The sequence below is a fragment of the Oratosquilla oratoria genome, chromosome 3 (genome assembly GCF_046742065.1).
Source record: "Oratosquilla oratoria isolate Oo_2021 chromosome 3, ASM4674206v1, whole genome shotgun sequence".
Classification (NCBI taxonomy): Eukaryota; Metazoa; Arthropoda; class Malacostraca; order Stomatopoda; family Squillidae; genus Oratosquilla; species Oratosquilla oratoria.
In genome coordinates this window covers 12,643,429-12,663,428 of record NC_134779.1, presented here as the reverse complement: position 1 = coordinate 12,663,428, position 20,000 = coordinate 12,643,429, and the positions used below count along the sequence as shown (strand labels likewise).

General features: G+C 41.4%; 1 protein-coding gene across 1 annotated transcript; it reads left to right on the top strand.

The window, feature by feature from the left end:
• The first annotated feature begins 7,633 nt into the window (after positions 1-7,633).
• LOC143019495 (uncharacterized) lies at positions 7,634-15,795 on the top strand. Its single transcript, XM_076175140.1, has 5 exons — positions 7,634-7,971; positions 12,037-12,064; positions 12,476-12,551; positions 13,180-13,335; positions 14,212-15,795. The coding sequence occupies exons 1-5, from the start codon at positions 7,962-7,964 to the stop codon at positions 14,602-14,604; spliced, it is 663 nt and encodes a 220-aa protein (XP_076031255.1). The 5' UTR covers positions 7,634-7,961; the 3' UTR covers positions 14,605-15,795.
• The last annotated feature ends 4,205 nt before the right edge of the window (positions 15,796-20,000 follow it).

The following is a 20,000-nucleotide window of genomic DNA, read 5'->3' as shown; positions in this document are numbered from 1 at the left end:
ACGTGCAAGGGATCGCTTGTGCTGTGTGTGTGTCATTTCAGATTTCGTCGCCATTCCGAATGGACATTTTGGAATATCAATATGGTTATGCAGAGGCCCCGTGGGATGTCGCCGTTGCTAGTCCACTTCGATCCTCATCCCTGGGCAGTACATGCACCCGTACATTTCATTATGCATTTTCATTTTTTTTTTTTTTTTTTTTTTAATTCCTACTCTTTGTCCTCAGTACCTGCTATTCTAGCCATGGAAGCGAGGCACCCATAATTGGGGCCCCAATTCCTGAGGGTGGTCAGCGAACACAGAGGATTTTCTACTTACGGTACCGGTACTGGAGTGAGCTGCCCGCTCCACCCCCACCAACCCCCCAGGGTCCTTTGCGAGCGCAAGTTACGGAGAACGACTCAACATGGCCGCCGATGACGGCCACCTGCCCCAGCTGTTCGACCACACTGCCGAGTGACCCAGCGGTAGTGAAGTTCCTCCTAGTAGGAGGGAGGGAAAAACCTCCTCACTTTTTTTTAATGCTGTGTAAAATATAAAGGATTTTTATGCTGTGTAAAATATAAAGGATTAGTGTATGATTAATATCTAAGTAAATGAGTTCATGCGGGTGAGAAAAAGGAAATTTGGATAAATAAGTTTTTATGTTATATAATCTTCATCACTTGAGAGTATAACGACCCCTCTCCCCCCAGGGGAAAGAAGTCGCGGTCCCAGAGTTAAATTTTTGTGCAACTTTTTGGTGGAAAAAGGGAGTTGGGGGGGGCGCCTTCTACCAACACCGTTGACTGACCCCAATCCTGCTTAATCACGTTTTTTTCTTGCATCCTCTTAAATCTTCCTTCACCTTCACGTCTTCATGATCTGTTCATTTCTCCTCCGAAGTGGCGGTGGCCCTGGACATACAATCAAATGAATTGGGGGAAAAATAATGATAATAATAAAAGATTTGGTTGCTTTATATCTAAATTGAATAAAGTATTTATTTTGTGTTGCATCTGTACTTACATATTCAAAATATCTTACTTTTTCGTAATATTTCTGGGTACTAAGAGGCCTTATACTTGAATCTTTGGAGCCTCGTACATCCAAGAAGTTGTCTCCGGGCACCACCAAACCTCTACACGCCCCCGCATCTCCTCCAACAATGCTTTCTTCTTCTCCCATTTTCCTTCTTCTCCTCCTGCCCTCTCTGCTCCACCCGCTATCCACTTCCTCCAGCTCCTGATCTTACTGCTAGTCTCCCTCTTCTTCTTGTTCCTCTCAGTCTTCCCCGTTCTCAGGGCAAAGCTACTTACTCTTCTCCTGTTCCTGTTCTAATTTTGCTTTCCCTATTTTCCCTCTATCTCCTCTTATTGTTTCTCTTCCTCCTTTTACTCCCCCCACCACCCAGAAGCCTGATCTCCAGTTGCTCCTTCTCCTCCTCCTCCTCCACCATTCCTCGCCGCGTGTCCTTGAAGGCACACCGCGCTCGCGAAGTGGGTCGAACGTCCTGGGGTGCCCCTTCCCGCTACTTCGAGTGGACGGCGGGGGCCCGGCCTGGGTCAAGCTGGGTCCCGAGGCCCCTCCAAGGCCAGGCAGGAGGAGCTTCCGGGCGTGGGCTCCGTTTTGGAAGGGCAGTCAACCAGAACGGCGCGGCGTCGCGTCGTGAGCGTTCGAGAACAACCTGACGAAAATGGACTTCGAGGGCTTTACGCGCAATTCGACGTTAATATTGTAGGGATTTTTATGGGATCCTCACAGACCAGAGTCACTCAGCATTCTTTTAAGACTGAAGACTCATCTCAACTGAAAAAAAGAAAGTTGATCACTTTTGAATTCTATCATCATCTATCTGCTCCCCTCCTTAAATCTATCCTTGACCACAATATGAAAGGATTAAAATGAAGATGTTTTGCTAAATTGGGTCATACTACTTATTAGGTTACTTTTTCCGCGAAAAGTTTTCTGGGCTAAGTTTCTGTGTCTGTGTCTGTGTCTTCGAGAGCAGCGTGCCTGTGTTTCGTGTCCGTGTCCGTGTCCCTCAGGGGAATGAGGGCAGCCGTAGCAGTGACCGCTGGTTCCACAGTCGGTCGTTTAACGGGTACCCTATGGTCAGCCAGTACTTTCGACCCCTGGCAGGGAGAAGCAACGGTGTTTCTGTGACGTCACTGGACTGCATGGCTAGGAAATTCAAGTTTCTACTGTGCTGCTCTTCTAGAAGAGACAAGAAGATCATACTCCTATAGCGTCATATTCCTCCATGATGAGTTAATTATGTTTATTTTAATATAACTTATTTTTTAAGAAAATGTGCTTGTGTGTGTGTGTGTGTTTTGTCACGTCCGTGATGTTGTCCAACGATTCTGTTCAGGACATGAGCAACCCCTAAAATGAACACATCATTTTCCCTGGACTAGAACCTGGTGCCATTAAAAATGTGCATAATTCCATATATATTTCTTACACCTGCCAAGTGGAGCAACGGGTTGCAGTATTAGAAAAGGCTTGAGATAGCGGCCCACTATGCATTTCTCGCTAACATGCTATTCGCTTTTGCTACTCATTTTGGTTTTTGGTATCCAAAGTGAGTAGCATATTAATGAATATTGCTGCTGGGAAAAATTGCTAAGGAGAACCAACAGCAAGATTTACTACTCAGCTGAGTGCTCAACATTTCTGGGGTTTCTACATAAAATATAGAAAGAATGGAGCATGCATATTATTGTTTATACATGAGTTTTTTATTTTCTATCTTTAATTGTCACTATACTCTTATTAGAGCATTAAAATCATATGAAATTGGTGTTCAATTTTTTTTTTATTTGACTACCACAGTAATAGACTCGTTTGTAAACTCAGCAGGAGAATATTTGGCGGGAAGTTTTGTTATTGTTTTCATTAGCCGCTAGCCACAAAGTCACTAGCAAAGCATTCCTTGTGTGACGGATACGCAAAAAATTGCTAACAAAATAAGTAGCAAAAGCGAGTAGCATACTAACGAGAAATGTCTAGTGTGCCACCACCTTCACACGCCAGAAGCATGGGAACCACCAAACCTTGGGTGAAGGGAGAACCAGTAAGACAGAAGGGAATTTATAATAGCATACATCTCTTCCTCTAAGACGCAGGCTTAGAATGAAGCTAGATATCAGGATGGTTTTTTTTTTTTTTTTTTTTTTGCTATAGAAAGTTACTGAAGAAAGTTAGACTTCAAATGTAAAGAGTTAAATTGAGAGGACTATGAAAAAAGTGGGAGTGAAATTTGTGGGGGATCATACTCTGTTAAACATTGCAATGGGTAGCACAGCGACCCAATGGCTCAAAAATGCAACAAAAGCAAGATGAGACTACTCTCCAACAAGATGGGACTTGCTGCTGACAAAAAATAAAAAAGGAGGGCGTGGGTGGGTGGGGGGGCTATTCTAGGGTGACAATTCTTCATGTGGGTCATCCTGGGTTTACAATTCTTCGGTTGTATAAGTTGATGACAATAAGCATAACCCCCATTCAACCTAACCTAATCTAACCTAGCCTAACCTAATCTAACCTAGCCTAACCTAACCTAGCCTAACCTAGCCTAACCTAACCTAGCCTAACCTAGCCTAACCTAACCTAGCTTAACCTAGCCTAGCGTAACCTAACCTAGGCTAACCTAGCCTAACCTAACCTAATCTAACCTAACCTAATCTAATTTAACCTATCTTAACCTAATCTTTACTGTTGATATTCCGCGTACTGGGATGACAATTCTTCAGGTGGGATCTCATGGGGTGACGAGTCTCCATGTGGGCGTTCTGGGGTGACAATTCTTCATGTGCCCCCACCCCCAAAAGTTCACAAAAGTATATATGCCGCACAAGAAAAAAAAATCATTTGGTGCTTGTACTTTTGTTTGTTGACAGTCAGGGCCAAGAAACGAATTATACAGACAAGGCAGATACAAAATTGGGAAAACATATTTTATCTATTTGAGGAACAAACTTAAGTAGACTGTATTTGATTGTTAATGTGTGTGTGTGTGTGTGTGTGTGTGTGTGTGAGATTCACAATTCATCATGGTCTTGGATCACGTGTTGGACTCGTGATCGGAAGATTTAACCCTTCCGGAAGAAAGCTCAGAGCTCATATATGACCGATCTATGGGTAATGCACCTTACACGCACACACACACTCCCAACTCCCCACCAACGAGAGTTGGAGTAACGATTCGCAGCGCAGTGATACTGATATTATTTCAGCCCTGGGCGGGATTCGAACTCGGACCACTGTAGTAGCAGTTGCAAACGCTACCACTCCGCCGTCGAGTGTGATATTTGTGAGTGTGTATGTGTGTGTGGGCTCGCACGTTCACAGGGTTGGTGGTGAGCATAAGAAAAAAAAAGGTAAACTCAAAACCGTTGTACCAACTAAGTGAAGGGATATTGTTTACGAACCTTTAGGCGGAGACGCAGACGAGGAACAAGTTATGTAAACATCTTCCTCGGGAGTGTGCAGCAGCAGCAGAAGCTGTAAATAAATCAAGATTCGAATTCACAGAACATCTTAAAGAGCTGATGGAATGTTGCAGTCTCATCCCCTCTTGAAGTAAGGGGATAATACTGTACAATCTGACTCCAAGTATTTAAAGTACACACACACACACACACACACACACACACACAAACACACACACACACACACACACACACACACACACACACACACACACACACACACACACACACACACACACACACACACACACACACACACACACACACACACACACACACACACCTCTCATGGCGCTGTGGTTAGAGCTCTGGCCTGCCACTACGGAGGTCCGGGTTCGATCCTCGCCCGGGGCTGAAATAATATCAGTATCGCAGCGCTGAGGGGTGTTACTCCAACTCTAGTGGGCGGGGAGTTGGGGGTGTGTGTGTGTGCAAGGTCATAGCATTACCCATAGATCGGACCTACGAGCTCTGAGCTCTCTTCCAGGAGGGAAATAGCTGTCGATCACGAGTCCAACACGTGATCCAAAGACCAAGTGAATACAAGTGAATACACACACATGGTTCGACGACGCAATGGTAGCATTCGTAACCACCCAGGGCTGAAATAATTTCAGTGTCGCTATGCTACGAGCCGCTGCTCCAACTCTCATGGGCGGGAAGGTGTTTGTGTGTGTGTGTGTGTGTGTGTGTGTGTGTGTGTGTGTGTGTGTGTGTGTGTGTGTGTGTGTGTGTGTGTGTGTGTGTGTGTGTGTGTGTGTGTGTGTGTGTGTGTGTGTGTGTGTGTGTGTGTGTGTGTGCGTAAGGTTACATCATTACCCACAGATCGGTCATATCTGAGCTCTGAGTTCTCATAAGGAGAGTAATAGCTGTCGATCACGAATCCAAAACGTGATCCAAGACAATGGAGAATCACAGACACATGCACACACATGAGGAAAGACTGTCAGTTTCCACATTGGAAGAGCAAAATATGGTGATGTGCGTATGGTATTTAGATAAGGGACCATGAAAATTAAAAATCACAGAAAGGATGATGATATGGTATGAAGGAACAAAAGGTCATAGTAAGAAATTTAGACGCAGATTGTTTTAATTTAATTAATTAATTAATTAATTAAATTGTTTTACACACAGATGCGTCAATTCCAAGCCAACATTATAAATCAATCTAATGGAAATAGATATCTATATAAACGGAGATACAGCTCTAATCCTGTACATTGCAACAACTAGGAAAATACACACACATACGCACAATCACACACACACATACACGTATATTCACACCTGAACAAACACTAGCGCGAACTAACACTGGCTACGCGCTTGATTGTCACTGAACAAACGCGCACTCACTTTTCCACGTCAGCGTGCATGATGCAGCGCCACCATCAAAGATGCTGTTGTTCACAGTTACGCAGGCACGAATACAGAAGCCAAATCTGCCTCCATGCAAGCACACGCGCCTACTGTGAAGGAGGAAAATATCTGCTTGCACCTTGGAGGTTGCCGTATGCATACGGGCCGCTTGCAGGCACAAGTTACTTTTTTTATTTCGCATTTCCGGTCATGTCCGCACTTCTCGCGAATAAGGAATCACACACCAGGAAATAGATTTATTCGTACACCGAACTTAAAGCAAAAAGACTGGATGGACTTTAGTTAAGGGACAAATAGAGAACTAAAAGGAAAATGAAGTAATTACTTGTAACGGCCTTAAAACATCTTAACATTGTATTTCTAATTCAAAGAAAGCAAATAGGATATTGTGATGGTAGCGTGACTTTCTGACTTCAAATTTCAGCCATCATCAACCAATTGTAAATCATTGGTCTGTGGCAATACGCCACTGCTGCAGTTTCCCCTTAGCGCACATAGCATTGCTGTAAATTGAATTGTTAATCTTAGTTAAAACAATTATAAACAATTATGTATGTCAATTGTAATCAAATTATATTTTGTAAAAATTGTGTCACATATAAAGATGGCCATTATTTTGTAAAAAATATAACATTATTTGCATACTCTGTTCGAAGCATTAATATATTCATTGTGTATAATTTATCTGATGGCGGACGGACAGTGTATAGCCTCAGCCATTGAGGCTGCCCACACCAAATTTAGCATTAACCTTTAAATTAAGTCGTATATGAAGACGGTCATTATTTTCTAAAAATATTTTATTATTTGCATATTCTGTACAAAGCGTTAATATATTCATGGTGTACAGTTTATCTAATGGCGGACGGGCAGTGACTGGTCCAAGCTATTGAGGCTGCCCACACCAAATTTAGCATTAACCTTCTTCCATTTCATTGTTTCCTTCCATTAATTCTCCAAATCCCCTCTCCCCATTGTACCTATTCTGCCCTGTACTACTACTACCGTACATGTCCTGAAAATGCTTATTAATTAATTAATCTATCTTAACAAAATTATTCTGTGTACTACGATGTGTTAGCTACCCTCATCGGTTCCACTCACACTTGCAATAATCTATTCCCGAACGATCCCCAGGTTTAGATAAAACATCATTCATACATATAAGATACGGAAAGCGATAAAAACACTTCAGATTATTCCTAAAAACATGGATTCAGTGGTTACGTGATAATATAAAATTAAAAATATTTCCACATCAATACTAAACGGAAGAGACCTATCGTCCTCAATCTGTCATGGCGTACCTGGAAACTGGCAGAAAACTTCGCCATCCACGTCGCCACTGATTGAAAAAAACTTCCTGCCAAGACAATTGAACACAAAGCGGTTCGAGGTTTCAAAATTCTCCCGGATAAACACGAAAGTATATATTTTCTGACTTCATTATTGGCCGTGAGCTGTGTAAACATTCTTTGTCATTGTTGGATCCTATGACCACAAATCTCTGTGCGAGAGATAGTATACTCAGTAGCCTCTCCTGGAATGATTTGTAGGTATATATCTACATTAAGTGAACGAGCGACAAAAAAAAAAAAAAAAAAAAAAAAATCATTACCACATTTTTCCCGTTCGCAATGTCTGTCACACGGCATGGAACTATTTATAAGCGTGTTTTTTTCAATAGGAATGAATTGCCATAATCCTTCATCTCTCTTTTTTTTTTTTTTTTTTTTTAGGTTAGCACAAAAGGAGTTAACGCATAGCACTCAATTACACAGCGCTGTTCTGTTGCTGGTTTATAAAACCGTTACTCACACTCGTGTGCTTCACCTCAACACCAACAAACGAACGCACGGGGGGAGGGGGAGGTGTTGGCAAACGTACGCACGCACGCACACACTCGGTGCGCAGCCACGGCAGTAGAACCACCAGAGCGAGGTTAGACTTGCTCGACAGGTGAAGTGTCAGAGATGTGAATAAGTCGCTCCATATTAAGAAAATTATATTTGATTTAACAAAGATATACGAACTGTTTTAAAACAAAGAAATAATAACGTTTTGCTCGTGCATCCGTGAACAGTTCAACCACACACTGCAGACATGTCTTACGGTAAGTCAACTACAAGCCATTTGTGTCTATAGATTGTCCTGGTTTACGCCTGACAATTTTATTCAGTTGACAGGAAACCCTAAGATTGCGAGGGACATTAATTAATACTGATCAAATCTGTAGCAGCACGTTGGCTGGCATTTTGTCAACACAATTTGGATTTTCAAATTCTCGGAGGATTTCGAATGTCAACGTTCCGAAACTCCTACGCCCCTTACTTTCGCACTCCCACTCCAAATCCTTACCTCCACTGAAAAGGGGATGGGCGGAGATAAAAAGAAAATATACCTATAGAGCACACGCCACATGATAGTAAAATTTAATGAATAAATAGATTATATATATATATATATATATATATATATATATATACATATATATATATATATATATATATATATATATCATCATGTCAACAAGCCCACTTTGAATAAACCACCCCAAAGCCATAGCTTGTTTTATTTCCACCAGGCCAGAAAAGGTCAAACTGTACCTTTTTTGGAGGTGTATTGGCAAATAACCATTTTTGGCGCATTTTGATGTGATGATTAACGTTTTTTTTATATTAGTTGACGAAAGTCCAAAGACCCATTTTTTTTCACAATGAATGGGATTTTCTTCCGCTGAATAAAAACGTCTGGCGTCAAACAAAATGAACTAGTTAATCATTAAAACGTAAGGAAGGGGTTATATTCCGTTGTCCTCATACTTAATATTGGGAAACAACAGAATTACAAGCTAATCTTAAGCCCAAGCGCAAACTGAGACGCATGCGACACAGGCGACGCAGCACAGCGAGGTCAGACTTCCTATTGCTGAATTGAAGTACAGTTTGAACATCTCTCTTACTTGAAATTATTCTAGATGTACTACTACCTCAGCATTTCAAATGAGAGACAAGTTCAAACTGTACTTCAGTCTGCCTTTTGCTCTATGCTTCGCCGCCTGCGTTTCAGTTTGCGTTTAGGCTTAGGCGTGTTTATAATAATAATGCTAATACTAATATTGATAGATACTATTGCTGCTACTACTACTACCGCTACTACTAATGATGATAACAGTGGTATTAACAATGATAATAATGGGAAGTACATACATTTACACACACACATATATGTGTGTGTGTGTGTGTGTGTGTATGTGTGTAAATGCATGTACTTCCCATTATTATCATTGTTAATACCACTGTTATCATCATTAGTAGTAGCGGTGGTAGTGAATAAAACTCCAACTGTTCTCTGCGTTTAACTCACCACCCTTCCAACACACACACACACACACACACACACACACACACACACACACACACACACACACACACACATATATATATATATATATATATATATATATATATATATATGTATATATATATATATATATATATATCCATATATGCACGCACACATCCACACACGCATACACACCAAGGGCCCTTAAAAAAAAAGTGGGGGGGGGGCGATCTCAGTACCTCGTGGATTAAGAAGTCATCATCACTTCCCATGAGACCCCATGGAAGTCCCGGGTTCGATCCCCCGGAATTGTTCCTAACTAGGCAGTTGTTCAAGTCACACTTGAACGGCTTCCCAACCCGTCTCTGCAACGGTGGATATCAGAGGGGCATTATGCCAGTCTTGCATTTCGGTGCAGGCGCCTCATGATTGAGCTGGTCAGACTATATACCCAACCAGAGCCATTTTAACGCTCACCATTTCACCGTACAAACACCTTACTAAGCAGGATTAAGCTAACATGGTTAGGTACAGAGGCTGCGCTAGATTGTATAGGCAGATCACTTTCAGCTTTCTGTCACTGGGTCGAAGACAAGGCAGAGAGGCACATCGCCTTCACAGCAAGGCCAGATAACCTAAGAACCCCATCATTTCATCAGAGTAGATGAGAACAACATCCATTCGGGCTGCATCTCTCTTCCCTGCTCGGCAGACATTTCTCATGCATTTAGTGTCCCTCCGTCCACCCTATTCCTGGTCTTCCTCTCAAGTTCACTTCACCCGCTTCCATTTTCCAACACTCTTTTTGGTAGTCTTTTGCTCATCATTCTTTCCATATGCCCAAACCATCTCAGAAATGTGATTTATCTTACCCGACAGCTCTTTCCAACCCTCGCTCTCTGCCTAATCTCCACATTTCTCATTCCATCCATATAGTGATTTGGCTTAACGTCGCGAATTCCCCCCCTCCATCAGGTGGTTAGGACTGCCCCCTTTTTAGAGGACCTTGTAGCTTGGGATTTAATGAACTATGCCATTGGTTCAATTCGCTAGTGGTAGGATTCAAACTACCGACACTAACCTACTCGGCCATTCATGTAGTACCTACTATATTTCTCAAACACACTCAGGCGGGTATTCTTTGTCACTTAAATCGAAATTCTTTGTCTCATATAAAGCCGTGGATACAATTACTCCTTCATAAACCCTCTTTGCATTCATCCCTAAATACCCTTTTTTGTGGTTTGCGAGGCTGGTACCTTGCAGGTAATCCAGAACAGTTCATATGTGAACGCAGGAGACGGTGTCCATGGCATGATGCCAAAGTTAGGAGCGGGAATATCAGGAGGAAGCGAGGTCGCCTCGGAAGGGTCCAAGGTGAGCGATGGTTGGGGGCCACATTTCTCATATTTTTCATTCCACCCAGATACCTGCTTGTCTCCTTGACTTTGTAGTTCATCTCCACCTTCATCCATCCGTTTACGACCATATGCAACCCCAAATACTTAGAATTATCTACTTCCCTTGTAAGGGGTATTGACTGGGGTATTCTGGGGGGGGGTATTCTTGGAACTCCAGTGGCATCCCTACGGACCAGAGTGACGAAGTATTTTTCACGACTGAAAAATACTCTCTACTCAGAAATTATTTCTGATAAATTCTAATTTCTACTATTCCTCCATTCTGCTACAAGCTTTCTTAAGTCTCTGCTTTATCACCTCTTTGACTCCACCCCTTTGGTGAAATAGTGTCCAGAAGGACAGAAACACTGGTTATCTCCTACATATTACAAACGCTCCACATCCTTAAGCCTCTGAAGTGAGCGACTTTCTTGCACGGCCGGATTTATTAAAGTCACCCCTTCACTTGTAGCAATACATATGTATTTATAAATGTATTATGTAAATAATATTCCTTTTCAGCAATCGTAATGTATGTTTTGTAAACAATTCATAGTAATCACACAAACAATGCTATCTATTACCAAAGGCTTTTGCCAAAATTATTATATACAAGTGACCCGCTAACGCTGGATAAGTAGTTATCGCACTGTGGTATTTTTCCTCCCACATCCTACCTCCAACTTCCATTTGAATAACTAGAATATGACTTCGCGTACAACAATCTAGAATTCTATATGAACATTTCAATAGTATGTCTACCATTCGTAAAAGTTTACAACCTCTTAGTTCATCGTTTAGCTTTGCTATATAAGACGGAATGATGATTTGATATTTGGGTGCTGGTGAAACCAATGGAAGCCCAGCGTGATAACGTCTTTACACCTCTCACCCTTCACTTTAAAACCCTCGTCATACATTCAAGATTCTCGTCAAATATTGTGAATTTCAAAAACTGGAAGACGAATTCGCTTACAGTTATTCTAGACTTCCCTAAAGACAATTGAACAATGTGTCTAATATTAGTATAGGTTTAACTTCTCTTAGTTCGTCATTCAGCTTCTCAAAATATGACGCAAAGGTGGTTTGACATTTGGAGATTCGAAAAATAGAATATTGTAACCTAAGTCGCTTCTACTCAAGCTCCAAGCTCCCACCATGTCTCCTTGTGCGTCTCGTCATTTTACTTTTCCCCATATTTACTCTCAACTTTCTCCTCTTGAACACCCTTTCAAACCCAGTCATCAACTGTCTCATTCTCTCCTCAGAATCAGTCAAAAGCACAGTGTCATCCATGAAAATAAATGCATCCGCATGCACAAGAACTGTCCCTACACTGCTGTCTCCTTCAGAACGAAAGGGACAAAACGTTTTTAACTTCAGATATCTTCAGGCAAACATGTACTAAATCTGACTCTTCTTCTCTCCTACAGACTACATGGCAGCAGCAAGCGGATACGGGTAAGTAAAAAATATATACTTATCAATAAATAATAATGATAATAAGGCATATATTGGACAAGGTGAGCGCGCGCACGCACACAGAGCTTGGTGTACTGGTAGCGTCTTGAATTCTCACGAGGGAAGTCAGTTCGAGCTTCATTCGCGACCTAAAAGTTTTACTAACACGTCATTACTGTCCTTCTTGAGCAATGGAATGAGGTGTGTCTGTAAGATGAAAGCATTGCTCATATACTTGACCATATAATTATGAACTCTAATATCACTGAATTTCGACTTTATTACCTGCCTTGAAGCTCACCTTTCCCACCTGCATGCCTCGATTCAGGGCTGCCTATTGTAGACGAAAAGATAAATATTGTTCTTGTAGCGAGCGTGTAACTATACGTTTCATTTCTCTCTTTTTTCCAGCGGTTACGAGAAGACCATCGACTGTAACTCGGCCCTTGGGCTCCTGGGTCTCCTTGGGCTCATCGAACTGCTCAGGGTGAGGAGGACCACAACCCGTCCGGCGGAGGGGTTCTGGTAAAAAAAAAAAAAAAAAGTAAGATGGAGAAGGAAGATTGACAAGGAGGAGAAAGATGAAAGCGAAGGAGAAGGACGAGGATGGAGGAGGAAGATTGAGGAGAAGGAGGAGGAGGAGGAAAGTGAAAGAGAAGGAGACGGGCAAAGATAGAGGAGGAGGGAGATGGAGGAGGGGCGAAAGGAAGAAGAAGGATGAAAATGGAAGAGAGACGAAAATTGAGGAGGAGAGAGATGGAGGAGGGGCGAGAGGAAGAAGAAGGAGGAGGAAGATTGAGGAGAAAGGAGATGGATGAAGAGAGAGGAGAAGAAGAAGGAGGAGGAGGAGGAGGAGGAAGAGAAAGATGAAAGGGAGTGGGAGGAAGTGAAAAGCAGGAGGTACCCAAAGAAGGTACTTTGGTATCAGGTAAGAGGAGGATGACGAAGGGGAGTAGGAGGAGCAAGAGGAAGATGGTGGAGGAGTAGAAGGAGGACGAAGGGGTTCAGGAGGAGGAAGAGAAAGAGAGGAGGTACCTGAAGAGGAAAGAGGAAGATGGAGGAGGAAAAGGAGGCTTTTACCTTGATGTTTAAGACCGCCTTCTTCATCTCTCCAGGATATCATCGAGCAGATCACAACCCAGAGGAGACGCAAGAGGGACGCCGAGGACCCATTCTCCTCGCCGCTCGACAACATGGTCCAACGCGTGACCGGCGGGGCAGGCCTACCCAGCCTGCACACCAACCTGCCCGGTGTGCTTCTTCCCCTCATTGTGAGTCTTCCCAAGTATTATTTATGTAAATGCTTGTGAGTCAGTCCCTTTGGCCCTTGTCCTTTCTCTTGCTGCATGGGCTCTGACCCGAACTGTGTGGCAAAGGTCAGGGGTGGCCCTTCATCCACAAGGTGCTAAGATGGGGAGGGGGAATGAATGGACATTTGGATGGGTGCACAGTGAGTGCGTGTTCTCGCCCGACCACCCCCTCATTAAGGATGAAAAACACGTTCAGGTTTATGTATGCATGCCTATTTATAATCAAATATCTGTGACTTAGAGCAATGTTACCATGGAATTGGCAAAGGAAAGATCCGAGGCTGGTAGTATACGGGAGGGATAGCATAAATAATTTGACCAGCATTATTTTCCCCATTGGAGAAGAATCTCCAAACATAAAAGAATATTGTGTGACTCTGGTCTGTAGGGGTGTCACCGAAATCCCTAAAATATCTACTGCATGGAGTCATTATTCCATAGGGAGGGTTATATAATGAATAATTCAGCTAATTTCACTTATAATTAATGGGAAGGTGCCCGAGTATTTTTTTTTTTTTTTTTTTTTTTTAACATTAGGGCGATGTTCTTGCCTCCCCACCCAACACAGGGTACCTGGGAACAATATAGATGGATTTACAGAGGTGGCAAGAGATTTTTAAGGAGAATACCAGAAAGGAGAGTTATATAATTTTTTTTCCTAAGTGAAGATTATTGTATAATCATAAAAGAATTATCCGAGACATGTATAGAGGCATTACTAAAGTGCCTAAGTCCTAAGGTAATGGATGCTAACGGGGGCACTGTGATATCGGGGTTAACTTCCTCACAAACGTCTCATGGTATAGTAAACGTTTCCCGTCCCTCTAACCCGTGCAGCACCACATGATGGACGCCCATGACGGCACGGAGGACGGTCGGTGCCTTCCGAGGAGCCTGTGCGAGGCCAACCACCTGCTAACCAAGAACTACGGCGCCCTCGGGTCCTTCCTGGCGACCCTCCTGAGCGAGGTGATGGCTAAGGCCTTCAGCGGACACGTAGAGGAGACCTACCTGAAGGCGACGTGGGCGAGCCGCCAAGGCCGACTTGGTATGGACTGCAGCGCGGCCGTCTCTTCGGAGTGCGACCTCCTTCATCCCAAGTATCGTCCTCACAACAACCTCACCCTTGTCGAGGACGAGATGGAGGCAGACATCAGCTCCTCGCATTTCAAAGACAGCGACTTCGAGCGTTTTTGGAAAGATCCTGGTTTTAATCTTCAGGATCTCTGACAGAGAGATGGCGTCCTCTAGATTGCACAAATTCATTCATATATTTACACTTGTATTCATTAATTTCGGAGACACACATTTTCTGTTGTAAACAGTTATGGACTGAGAGGTTCCTGAAGGCTGAATAAAACCTTCAGGTATAAGGCAGAATAAAGGATTTAAAGGTAGATTCGTTTCACATGTGTCGACTTTATGCCGTGAGATTTCCAGAACACGACGTCGTGCTCTTAAATAACCATAGGTGTCTATGGACACTTTCACACGTCACGACTACGTATGAAAGCGCCAAAAGACACCCCTGGGTATTTGAGAGCACGACGTTGTGTCGTGGACGGGGCACGGCGAAAAGTCGATACGTGTGAAGCGAGTCGCACTGAGTCCCCCTAGTGAGTGCGAAAACTTAAGCCTCACGAGCAGGGCTGTGGAGTCGGAATCGGAAGCAATTACGGTGTCACTGGAGTCGGAGTCGGAGGCGGTAAATATATACCGACTCCAGTTAAATGTACACTTTATAAGGCCTTCGTTTAGCCTGTAGAGTTATGCAGTACACACTCCTTATAAGTAGATTATATAAAAAATATATATATATAAAATGTAATAAATCTCATCGTCTTATCTTCGTGGTCATTTCATTAAACCCCCAGAACGTCCTTGTGCAACGCTGGCTTTCAAATTTATACATAGACCGATAAATATCCAAAGTATTACTTGAATAAATTAGATAAATACCTCCATTTTAAACCTGTTGACACACAGTCATGGGAGCTGTAATATTCCTGTCAAGTTCCATATGCATCGTTTCCATCACTCCATCAGTTTGGTGGTTTCTCCCACTGCTGTTTTGCCAAATAGTAGGATAATTATGATTTGAACTGTAGACTAACGCAATACTACTATCTCTTCTCTCCTTTCCCCTTCTTTTTATTCCTCTATACTTTTTAACATTGAATTATTGAAATAAGGATATTTAAAGTTGGAAAAAAAAGTTTAACGTTTCAAACATGTTCAGCTGTATCTTGTATTCGTATCGATAAGATCGGTTCCAGAACCAGAGTAACTATGTGAAAAAATCTTACATTATATAATTTTTTGTCATTAGGTTCGTATATCCTTTATAAAGGTTATATTTCAACTTTTGTTATAAAGTACAGTATTTTTGTTTTTGAAATGTACGTATCACTTATTTGCAAAGATATATATTATGCCAAATGTCTTACATTATAGAATCTTTTTTACTTAATTTTCTTCAATATCCTTTAAATTTTTTTGTCTCTTCTTCAGTTATAAAGTATTAATGAAGAGGTCAAACATAGGAAAGCCACACTACAACATATATCTTTATTCTTTGATATAAACCAGTTATAATGATATAAGTCTACCCAAGATTGGAGCGTATGTGTGTTGTATAGGCTTTATAAAATATGTAGGCTATAATCAGTTAATTACATGATGAGGAGTCGGAGTCGGTGGTGCCAAAAATAGAGGAGTCGGAATCGGAGGTTTTGTGTTCCGACTCCACAGCCCTGCTCACAAGAGTGTACGAGAAATGCTGCTGGCCAGTTTAATGCTGTATTTACAATGGAGCTGAGAAATATGCATCTTTTAATATTTTTCCTTTCTATATGTATTATCCAGTCATTAGATACATCTGGTTTCTGAGCTTGATTTGAATCCATGGGCCAAGTCACTTTACTTTTCTAGCAATATTAGTTTTGGAGAATACAAGGAAATCGTTACGAGATTCCAAATAATACCAAAACGAGTTAAGGGTAATGAACCATGGGTCCAATGCATCGATTCCCAAACTTTTTCTGATTGAATACCAATTGGAGTACCCGAGCCATCCCCGCGTACCACCTGGTAACACATTTCGATCATATATCAATTCATTTACAAGTAGAACTCACCAACGAACCAACAAAAATTTTTACAATCTCACTGTACGGAGACACGTAGAGTGGCTGTGCCAGTCGGGCGCTACGCGACGCATTTTTAGTTGTTGGCAACCAAGTTGCTGAAAATCGCACATAACCCCGAAAGTAATAACGGAGCTTACACGTACCCCAGGTTGGGAACACTGATGCTTTCCAAACTCCCCTAACGTCATAAACGAATATATAATTAACTCTGAGATTCACACTTTCACTTGGTGATCGATGGATATTCTCACATCTACTTTGATATTTTTGACTTCCCACAGAATAATTCTCTGGTTAAACGGTGTTGGAATTGCGTTCGAAAAAGTCATACTCATGACCGACAGGGTCATACTCATGACCGACTTTGTCATCACTAACCAGTGTTTCTATCCTCGGGGACAATATCTAACCGAAGAAATGGTATTAGTACTGAATAGTACAGGAAGAATAGTAAAAATTAAAAATTATCGACCTTCAGGAAATAGATTTAATTTGGAAGTGGGTAGAAACAACTTCGCCAACCGTGTAGTTAAGGAATGGAATAAACTCCCTGAGGAAGCAGTGCAATGCAGTTCAGTTCGAAGCTTTAAGATCCGTTTAGATAAACACCTAAGCAAGATGCTGTAATGCCTGCCATGTATTTTATATTGTTTATTTGTTATTATTTGTCTTTGTTTATTATTACTTGCTTGGTTTTCATTTATTATTATTTATCTGTCAATTTATTATTATTTACTATTTACCTGTTTGTTTATCATTTAACTATACCTATGCATTTATTCATTTTATCTATTATTATCTATATTATTATAATTTTGATTTATTTGTCAAAAACATAATTTTTTCGCATTCTATCTAGTTATGGACCAAAAGGTCTCCTGTCGGCATGCTCCTCCTTTGTAATCCTTCTTTATAGAGTGGAGACCACTCTCCAATCGTAAAAGAATGTTGAGTGACTCCGATCCGAAGGGATACCACTGAAGTAGGACGGCACTCGATCCCTAGACCGGGATCCCGGTCAAGAGGTGTATTGCACGTAGTGAAAACGGTAGTTGTCTTTGGATGCTGAAGTGACCCGAAAAATCCATGTGAATTCGATTCTTGAACTCTAAATAAGAAAATTAATGTGTATTTTGCAGTCCTACCGTATTCTATATTTCTAGTGGCGGGCCACGGCGTCTAGACAAAGAAAATGGACTGTCTCAATTTCCTTTTGTAGGAAAAAAGAATGAAAACATTAGAGCCCATGTCTTTGTCACAGGAAGGCTTCGGACGACGTGACGTCATGTCAATTTCGACGACATTTTTAAGATAACTGGATGGATTCTGTATGTTTAGCCTTTATATTTTTTCATTCGTTAAAGTTCTGAGTAACAAAAGTTCTAATTTTATAGATATACTCTAAGAAACAGAAGACTTATAGTGGATCTTTTTGTGTAGAAATAATTTTGTGACTTGAAAACGATATTTCTGAAACAAACACTTGCTGAATGATAGACCAAGACTATCATATTTCCTCAAGAATAGAGCATCGATGTCTGCAATATTTGTAAGGTAATTTTGTTCTTCCTGCGTTTTGTAAGCAATAAAGAATGATTACGTTAGTCGCTGTGTTGCTAAAAATCCACTTCTATTTTCATTTTATAATCTCACCATCCCCCACCCCCTCCTCAGAGGGTTACAAGAACCAGAGGGGCGGGTTGAAAGTCGTTCACAATTGACAGTCAACTGCCATGAGGGATGATATCCTACCTATGATCTGGATAACAACTGGTCAGTTCACAAGATAAATGAATAAATACATGAAAAACAGATTAAATAAGCATATATACAAAAATACATATGATAAATCAAGTTGCCCGCCAGTCTACCCAACTTTGCATGTTTGTTTACTCTTCGAAGTAAACCGATCCGTTCTTGTTCAGGCGTTGATCCCACCTCACATCAATACTATAACAAAATACTTTTCCTTCAATCCTTGAGATTTCAATTTTTGCCTATCAATCTCTATACAGCTTAGTTCCAGCTGAGACTCAGACGGAAACACTCTTGTGTGACTAATCTACTCGAATCTTACAACAGTTATCTCGAATTATCATAAAAGAAACAATGTTGATTTAATATACCTGAGCTTTGAAAAAATATACTGCCCCACACGAAAACCTACTTGCTAAATTCATTTCACACAGAGTAAGAGATAACGTATTTAGTTGAATTGGTTGTTGAATTAAGTTGTATTGGTTGAATAATCGTAAACAACGAATTGTCCTGAAAGGCAAAACTTCTAGCTGGAAAAATGATAGGAGTGGAGTTCCTCTGGGTTCCGTTCTTGGTCCCCTCTACTCATAGTATATATAAACGATATAGACAACGGTCTGAAATGTACTTTCTCCAGATTTCCTGGCGATACCAACCTGTGTGGAATAGCAAATGATCACTCGAATCAATTTGGTTCAAGAAACTTGTGATAAACTACAGCAATTGTCTGAAAAGTAGCTAATGAATTTTAACTCTGTCCTCTTGATGTACTTTCATCCCATATTACCTGATCTTCTCTTTCAATTTATTCTATTCCTTTATCCGTTCCTATATCACCTCCTTTCCCTTCTCTCTTCCATCGTGGCTAATCTTACTTTTTTCCATTCTCTCCACATGTGTCATCAACTAGGCTGAGGACATTTCTGATTTTATTGCCCTTTTTTGTGTTCTTTAGAACTTTCTTATGCTTTTCCTTTCATTTGGTGATCACATCATCCTTGTGTATTCTTATTTGGAAGGATCAAGTTGTCAATTAGTTTTCTACGTCATCATCAAAATTATGAAATATTACTCTTATGCTCATTAACATTCTGTACGTCCCTCTCGTTCTTCCCAGACAACCTGAAATTCCTTTACGTCTGTGTGTGTGTGTGTGTGTGTGTGTGTGTGTGTGTGTGTGTGTGTGTGTGTGTGTGTGTGTGTGTGTGTGTGTGTGTGTGTGTGTGTGTGTGTGTGTGTGTGTGTGTGTGTGTGTGTGTGTGTGTGTGTGTGTGTGTGTGTGTGTGTGTGTGTGTGTGTGTGTGTGTGTGTGTGTTCAGAGGCTAAAACGTATTTTGTGTTCTAGGGTGTGAACTAAGATTTTTTATGTTTTATGTGTAGTAACGGAGAGAAGGCGCCCTATGTCCAGGATCATAACAGGTGATGAATCGTGGGTTTATGGTTTTGACATTGAAACGAAGGTCCAATCGTCCCAGACCCCCCCCCAAAAAAAAAAAAAAAAAAAAAAAAAAAAAAAAAAAAAAAACTCGCCAAGTTCGATCCAAGAACAAGGTGATGCTGACAGTTTTCTTCGATGCTAAGGGTGTTGTTCACCACGAGTACCTCCCCGAAGGCTCCACAGTGAACCAGACTTATTACACTGAAGTTCTGAAACATCTTAGGGACGCCATCTGTCGCAAAAGGCCAGAAACGTGGAGGAGTGGCGACTGGTTTTTCCAT